At 40.6% G+C, this 8,862-nt stretch overlaps 1 protein-coding gene across 1 annotated transcript in view; it reads right to left on the bottom strand.

Annotated features, from left to right (window-relative positions):
* Positions 1 to 3,311: 3,311 nt before the first annotated feature.
* The window catches only part of plxnb2b (plexin b2b), a 126,518-nt gene continuing 120,967 nt past the window's right edge, over positions 3,312 to 8,862 (bottom strand). The window contains exons 33-37 of the mRNA XM_056387729.1: positions 8,589 to 8,736; positions 8,395 to 8,459; positions 8,114 to 8,189; positions 6,891 to 6,965; positions 3,312 to 6,328 (exon numbers count right to left, since the gene is read on the bottom strand). Coding sequence (XP_056243704.1) covers positions 6,224 to 6,328; positions 6,891 to 6,965; positions 8,114 to 8,189; positions 8,395 to 8,459; positions 8,589 to 8,736 — 469 coding nt within the window. The 3' untranslated portion in view covers positions 3,312 to 6,223. The remainder of the gene's footprint in view (positions 6,329 to 6,890; positions 6,966 to 8,113; positions 8,190 to 8,394; positions 8,460 to 8,588; positions 8,737 to 8,862) is intronic.

Genomic DNA, 8,862 nt, shown 5'->3' with positions numbered 1-8,862 from the left:
AATAGAATATTTTGCATGCCGCGATTGGTTGAGGATGTTGTAGCAGCCACGCTGGTTGGTCAGTCATGTTAGTCAATCACAGGATTGTAAAACTGTTATTTGCCACCGCGTATTGCTGCATTCAAGTGATAAAGGAAAACATGTAAATACAACCTTCATACAGTTTACGGCAGTTTTAATGGTACCTATGTCACTTAAGGACATCAGAGGGAATCTTTTATGCTTTATGTATTATGTTTTAACTTCAGTCTAAGTAAGCAAAAAGAACGAAGTCTGTATTTGAAGATCGTGAATCTCAAAATGTAATTTCAGGACATACGCAGTAGCACTAGCTAGTTGTAGAACTTTTAGGACTTGTAACGTATTTGGTCGCTTTAAATTAAGCAAATCAATCAACAAAAATAGCCAGAAATTGCAGGACTCAATCGCATTCAGTTGCATGGCATCGTCGCTCCCATGGGCATTGAACGCAGCGGCAGAATATTGAGAAAGGCGGGATTTAGAGACTCATGGATACATTTGCAGCTGGAAGGGCTACAAACAAAAAGAAAGAAGGATTACAAGACTGTAGCTGTGTACGGTCTCAATTTAGGGGCCACATCCTTTGAAGGCTGCATATGTTTGATGGGCCTGTAGAGTAATGTCATTCTTTTTTCCGCTGGATAAACATATGTAATCACCCCTGTAGCAGCAGGTAGAGATGACAGCTCTCTAGTCCGTATCCAGCAGTGCGCTTTGCGTAATTACGCACTGGTTTGATTCATGAAATTGAAGGGTAGATTCGACTGGGGGGGGGGGGGGTTCAGTGGCAAATCAAATCAAGTGGGAATCTTCCCAGTTTGCAGTCGTTTTTAGTTCAGGCTAAGTGGATTTTATCCCCCACCTCTTGTGTTAGGAAGGTATCTCTTCAGGGCCAGTATGGACAGGAGGAGATCAAAGTGTAAACAATAACTCTTTCAGTGTACCTGGGAATGAGACACATTTGAATAAAGTCTGAACCTATTCTTTATTCATACAGCATCACCCCACAGCACCAAGATCTTACAAAACAGGTGGCCTGCATAGAGTGCATTCATAGAGTGAAATCATTTGTAGTAGGAGCCATCCTCATGGTGCGGTCATGGCTAAATCAAAAAGACATTTTTAACTTAGAAAATCATCAAATAACATTTCCTCTGAGGACACAACAGGGTTACTATAGGGAGTATGATCATATATGACTACTAGTTGAAAAAGGGCATGTAAATCCCCATTTATTATATTGGACAATTTATGTTCAAAATGAGTTTGGAAGAAATGGCCTCAAATACTATCTCTTTGAGAATAAATAACAAAAAGCATTCAAATAAAAATCAGTTTCTTTTATAATATTTTCAAACATTAAGCATCTTTTTAAAACTAAATTAAGACTTAAATTTAAGATTAAATTATTACATTTAATTTGGAGCCACAGTTTTGTGCATGTAAATTGTGAATTACCTTGTTTGTCATGCTGTACATGTTTATTCTTGTGCAACATGCAGATTTTAACCACATTGAATAAATAAATGTAACTCAAGGAAATAAAAAAGAGACTATAGAGTAATGGTGGAGACAATTTTATTGAACTACAAGTGCCTAACTCAAAGCTGTAGCCAAAGCGCACAAATATGTTGTCTTTGAAAATAACTTTTGTGCACATCATTACATAGAGATATGGTCTTCTATCATTTAAATATTTGTGGTTGTGTATTTGTGGCTTGTAACTCTACACCTCCTACTGAACAGTTTCTTTTTTTTCTAGACACATCAGCCTTGGACTCACCTCTCAGCCCATTTAACTCACTCGTAAAGACGGCAGATATAACTGCCTGCCGATATATCCTGGCTCGCTGTGGTTTAAAAGAGTTTCACTTCAAACTCTAAAATGATGCAGGTGTGTTAAAATGCAAACCAACCAAACTGGATATTCTAATATGGTCTAAAATGATCTCTGATGCCGGGGCCTAGAGAGCCATGGCATCAGTTGTTGTTTGGTTTTTACATTATTCATCAGAACAACTGTTTAAAATGACACCACACCATCATTGTTTTTATTTTCACCAAGTTCTCCTCCTCCTTTTCCCCTAAGGCAGAGGAAATCAAAGCCAAATCTCATTAGAAGGTTTGAAACATGTGGAGGTGAAATACAACCTGCTGGTAAACACGACTACCTCCTTTTGAAGAAGAGGCTGGCTGCTGTGTGTGAAGCAGAAGAACAGAAGCCAGCAACATGCAGATTTTAACCCAATTTCTTGTAAGAAAACCCTGCAACGAGGCTGACTTGAAATAATTACTCTTAGTGTTAGTATCATTGATTTCTAGACATCGTAGGGCATGGTTATTTAGAAATCTTATCACAAGTGCATTGCATGGCAAATAATGTTGATTCTCAAAATGATGTAAGCTGCACATTGTAATAGAAATATAAAGTACAGTATTTGCCTTTGATTTTCCACCAGTGATCAAGGATAGTGTACAAGATGCAGTGCTTGCGATAATCTAGTGTAATCACTCTTGCTTTGGCAGCAGCCCTTGAAGTTGCTCTATCTGTTGCTGCATCAATGATCTGCTCAGTTAGAAGATGGCATGTGCAGGCCTCTGGTCTGTCTTTGATATCTCCACCCCTGCGTCGGGGTTAGTTAAGCAGTCAGATGAGGCAATTTTGCCTTTCATCTTTCTTTTTTCCAATTTCATTCATAGCTGTCAGTACTTAATTAATGTTTTCGCAGCAATTTTTCAACCTTCACTGCCGGTGACAGAGATGCTGCGCGGCTATTTACATTATCAACTCATTTCATGAAGCCAGACCTTGGCTTCTCGTTGGTATTCTGTGCCTTGTGACAGGAACCTGATGTGGCATTTGGAAAAGAAAAAAAAAGCGTCAGCCATCATAGGCTGTGCTGCATAAGGAGACTGATGCTATCAAGAAAGTCATTTGGGGTCATAATATGCAAGAATATCTGTGATAAGAAGAAAAGACTGTGAGGTTCAAGCACTTGGCCCTCCCTTTCATAAAGTGATTGGTTGGTTTGAATAAGAGATAATTTTGATAAATTCACCTATTACTCCTTCGTGTGTATAAGCTCTTCAGTGAATTTAGGGTTTTCTAATGAGCTGTATAAACACCAGTCTTACAGCAAATATTCCGTTCACCTCAACAAGGAATTGACAACCTGTGGCAAGTGTTATTCTGTCACCCAAGGTGATTGTAACTCATGCAGTATGCATGGGAGGTGAGTATTCAATTGAAGCAAATCAATATTCTAAAAGTGAAAGAAACACAGCAGATATGAAGGGCGTATATGTCTCTGAGTTTATTCACGGAGGAGTGTATGATGAAACCTGTGGGTAACTGCTCCGTCCAAACACAACCTTTGTATAATTAAATTCATCCAGTACAACCAGATCAGGTGCAAGATCGAGAATCTTCTGAGCTGCCTTGGATGGGGAGGAAAACATTGGCTTCCATTAAATGGTCCTGTACTGAAAATGGAGTGTCCCAGTTTCTTTTATCATTACGGCACATTCACAAGTTTCAAAATGGAAAAAGTCTCGACAACTGCACAAACAGTGTTTTTTTTTTTTCGCTTTTGTTTTTTTTTGTCCCAGGACTCAATGCATAGGATTATACAGTTAGAATACAGTATTTCAACATTGTTTACAAAGATTTATATGGTATAGGAAACAAGAAATAAAAATAATAACTGCACAGCAGTAAGAAAGGTCATTTGTCGAGTATAGATAGTCATTTTTCGTACACATCGTGGAATAGCTTAGAAACACAGGGCAAAAAAATTAACACCAAAATTAACACAATTTTGCGCTATATTCAATCTACATAAGGATACCCTTTGACTTCAGACTAATTTAGGAATGCCAGACATTTTTGAACCCAAATCACATTGGCCACTGTTTTACATTTATTCATTTTGGCTTTTTGCCTTCGCCACCAAAGTCCTACTAAGCACACACCACAGACACCCAAAGGAAATGCACACATCGAAACTGCAACCATTAAAGAAATCATACTGAAATGTCTTCAGCCTATTGGCACGCAACTGGCTGCAGCAGGGCATCTAGCATTTTAGACAGCACACATAATATCACAAGTCCAAATACATTGCTGTGTCTATAGCACTATCATCATCATAATCACCTAGGTTACCATTAGAATAATTTAGAAACAATATATATATGTATCATCCTATTCGATAAGGCACATTTTTGGTTAAAGAAAGGCTCTGAAAGAAGCGTCTTGCATCGACTCTGTCAGTGAGAGAGGAGTCAGCAGTAAACAACAGTGGAGACAAGAATGGAGTCTGCAGTCGGCATGCAATTAAGATCAAAAGCCTCCCCTGCTGATTCCATTATACAGAGTGCCACTCTGCACTGCGCTGAGTGGGCAGTGCCAAGTGCTGTTGGTCAGGATGCCAGGGTGCCACGCTGAGATGGCAGGCAGGCAGGCAGGCAGGCAGGCAGGCTTGAGGTCTGTGCAAACCTCTCTCTAGCCAAGGCAGGAATCGTTAACATTCTGGGGTCTCTGGAGCTCGTTATGCTCTGTCAACTACACACATCCATGATCAGATACAGGGAGTACAATTAAATCATCTGTCAACAGCAGAACCTACAATTTAGGGATAAAACATGGTGGCGTTTAATGGCCCAAGAAATATCAAACCCTCATTCCTACCCTGTTGACACCTCCGCTCTGACACTGACATATCAATATTCCAATTACTATAACAATTATGTACATGATTGAACCTGACCTCCCCAACATCATACGCAGGCTAAAACCACTGTAATTTGTTCAGAACATTCCATTAAAGTACCAACTACATTTCTGGCAGATCATTAACATCATATGCAATAGGCTATTTCATAGCTTTAGAGGCAGAATGCTTGGTGATTATTTGGAACATCATAAGGGTAATACTAAAAAAAAATGGCACTAAAATCGTGAACACTAACGATGCATGACTCAGTTTGGAAAAATGTCTAACATATTGCTGAATTGCTACTGTATGTGAATAATACATTTAGTAAGCTAATGCAACAGTTGAATGTGGCTCATGGTATTCTGACATTATTGCAGGGCTAATATGAGTGACATGGCTCCATGGCAGAATAGAGTTGCTTCTTGCTGACACTTAAAAAAAAAAAAAAAAGAACATTTTGTAGCAAAGAAAATAAAATGAAATGTCTTTAAAAATTTCCCCTCTGTGCTTTAGTTGAAGTGGAATGTATCATGGCACTGTACAATAAAGGGAGACAGACTGTGCTATTACCGATTTCCGTAAGCACAAATGGCAATCTGAGCCAAAAGCAAAGAGTTTAACTCAAACGTTTCTGAAACTACATGTGACCTGTCAGTCATATGAGCCTGTACATTGCTAGATTAACCAGTGTCCTTGTGGGGACCCTTTGGTCTCTGCGAAAAAGCTCGGTCAGAGCACAGGCTCCAGTGTGTCACTGGGTATAGGGGGGATCAAAATGACAGAAAGCAGGCGTCCTTTCGCCCTCACGCCTGACAGTAGGCATCCTGTGTGTGCACACACATTCCAACACACTCACACACTTACAATCCGGGTGAACACACACTCAAGTTTAGCAACGTACGCTCTTGTTCACATGTTGTACTTCACACAGACATCTACGCACACACAGGCTAATAAAAACACTATCCACACCACAAGGTGATCCATTTAAAAAGATAATTTTTTTTCCTTATAAAGCTTTCCGCATAAAGACTGCACAATAAAAAAAATATATAATACAATTCTTAAAACCTCTTCTACACAGAAAGAAATTGAACATCTGATTATCTCCTGTGCCAGTGCTCCACAGAGGGGCTTATTTCTTAGAGAGAGGTTTGCCGCACTGCATTGTGGGAGCAATAGTCAGTGAAGCATGAGTGAGAGCGCAGACCTTTAAGGTTTGGCAAGGGAGCTTTAAGGCGTACCTATGACAGTGTAACCCATCATTTTCTTCCCCTATTCGCTCTTTATCTGCATTTTCATTAGTCCCTGTTACTCCACAGTACAGAAAATTGTCCCAGGGCCAAGTTGCACAATATAAACACCTACATGATTCCCTTCTCATCTTTCTATATTTCCATGTCTTATTCTCTAAAAAGAAGAAATAAGCCCCTGTAGTCACTGGCAGCATCCTACTATTCCCCTCCCTCCCTCCACTCGGTGGGTTAGAGATCAGTCACTTTGTGTTCCAGAGCGGCTGCTATTTGCTGGAGCCGCAGGGTCAGCTGTTTACTCTGGGCAGCTGGGTCCTCGTCTAGGGATGTGATGATCTGCAAGGGGGAGGAAGGTGAAGAGGACAGAAACGGAGGACAATGAGGGAGAGGTAGGAAACAATAAGCAGAGAGAAAGACGGGGAATGATTTGGCGGAGCGGGGCAAAGGAAGAATGTTGGAAAAGCGAAGAAACAAGGGGAGGGAGGGTGGGGGAGAATTAGCGCAGGACAAAGAGGAAGAAACAGGGTGGAGAGTGGGAGGAGAGGATGGTATTATTTGACATCAACAGTCACGTCATATAAGCTGTTATTGTTTGTGAGCCCCACTTAGGGGAGACTGACAGCCCCATTTGTTTATCCAACTTGTTCATTAGGTTTTGTTTATCCCCTTTTCGTGACCTCAAGTGGCAATGCACAATGGACGCTTAAAAATCAATTCCCAGAGCAATTTTCCAATTCACATCCCACAGAAATGCTTTCAATTAAAATTTCATACAATCACTCTTCTGGCATATCAAGAGTGAAGAGAGAAAAAAGGAAAAGCAATAATATAGTGGGCAGTAGTGCATTCAGTGGAATAGCCTCCTTTGGGTGCGATAGGAAAGAGAAGGGCCTCTTACCCCATCATAGTATTTGCTGGCGTACTGGTAAAGCTGATGGAGAGCCACTTGTGTGTTCAGCTTGTCTGTATGAGACTGGAGAACAGAAATGACAGTTTAAAGATTAATTCAATTAGAAAGGAAAGAAAATGCAAAACGGCAAAACTGCAGAGAATTGAATGAACATTTGGCTTCTTGTTTCCAGGTTTAAAAAATAAATCTGCAAATCAAAGAGGCTGTGATTTTTAAACGTCAGACATTAAAGTCATAATCCTTAAGATTTCATGAAATCATATCCTATTTATTGTCAGCATTTTTCCATTTAACTTTTTAAAATCTTCTTTCCCACCCATGGGAAGCTTTAGCCTTGGTACTTCAGGTGTGTTTTGGTCTGTACTGGACTCAGTGTTCACATAACCATGACAAATTAAACACTGGTTGAAAGCTCTAAGTCTCTTGATTCTATCAGTGCAGAGCATTTTAGGATCCCCACCTCACTGCAACAGCTGTTCAGACAGAATTGGTTCAGACTTAGGCTCCAAAGTGGGTATGGCTCCAAAGTGTTTTCCACATAAAAAGTGCTACTACAGGCTTTTTATTCCCTTTTTTATGCCAACTAAAATAGTCGAGGCACATTTCTACTATGCCTGTGCCTCAACTTTGGTTCAGTATCCAATTCGGACTTTTTGGTTGTGAAGTTTAAAGAGTTACCTTTCAAAGGGGACCAATGTTATGACTGTAATCAAAAGGAACAGCAACCTTTTTATTTTGTGTACATTATTTTCAGGCTTGTGCACAAAAATGGGGGCATTTGATAAAAGGTTAATGCATTCCCACCCAGTAATGAACCTCTCGACATAGTATTTTTATTGTTAGTGGTGAGGTTTGCCCTTCCTGCAATGAATTCAAATTGCCTTCACATGACAGAGGGATTCAAAGGAATAGCTTGTGGACATAGAAACTTCAAGGTAAGAGTTAACTACAACTCCCAGGGTGCTTTTGGGCACAAGTCAACAAGCCTAAAATTGTGCTATGGTGTGTTCGGTGGGGACAAGTGTTTTTGATATTGGGAAAACTGATGACACAATCTGCAGTGAAAATGAATGCAGTCTACTAAGCCGCAATGGCTGCTACCGCGGTAACCACAGCTGTCACCAAATCAACCAGGAGTGAAATCTTAAGGAGTGTAGCTTTAATGGCAGGTTAAACTAAATGGCACAGAAAATGACAGCTGTATGTCTCACCCGTGACACCTCTGCCAGATGAGTGTTCATGTCTTGGTCACTGACAGGTACCATCTGCCTGATGCCCTTGTAGTAACTACACACACACACACACACACACACACACACACACACACACACACACACACACACACACACACACACACACACACACACACACAGACACACACGAGGCAAGAGGTAGAGGCAGATAATGTAATTATCACTGACAAATCTTTTACAATGAAGTGTTTTCAGCTGACATGAAAACAACAGCTCATGACAGTGCGGTCAGGACTTACTCATCTACCATCTTCTTATAGGTGGAGATCTCCTTTGCATAGAGTAGTTTGTTACTTGGAGAGTCCTAGAGACAAGAAGTGGATACAACCGTGAAAACAATGGCACTTTACGTTAAACAACCTTTGACATTCCTCTTCTGACACCTTTTTACTTCTCATGTAATCCACCATGTTCTCATCTTGATTCCACTCACCCGGCTGAGTTTGTGCTCGCTCTTGGTGCAGGCATCCATGAAGGTCTGGGCGATGACAGAGAGCGAGGCGTCCACCACTTCAGTCACGTGGACATCGAAGATGAAGTGGGGATTCTTGAGGATGTTCACCCAGAACCGCAGAGGAAGGCTGCATGGCAACAAGAAGGCCAAGAAAACGGTCCATCAATGGGGTTGTTATCATTATTGTTGCTTCAGAATGGAGAAAAATCTCATCAACCACATAACATCTATGAATCCATTTGAGTCAGGTAGG

Source organism: Seriola aureovittata, chromosome 10, assembly GCF_021018895.1.
Source record: "Seriola aureovittata isolate HTS-2021-v1 ecotype China chromosome 10, ASM2101889v1, whole genome shotgun sequence".
Classification (NCBI taxonomy): domain Eukaryota; kingdom Metazoa; phylum Chordata; class Actinopteri; order Carangiformes; family Carangidae; genus Seriola; species Seriola aureovittata.
The sequence above is the reverse complement of the archived record's forward strand: the minus strand, read 5'-3'. Positions and strand labels throughout refer to the sequence as shown.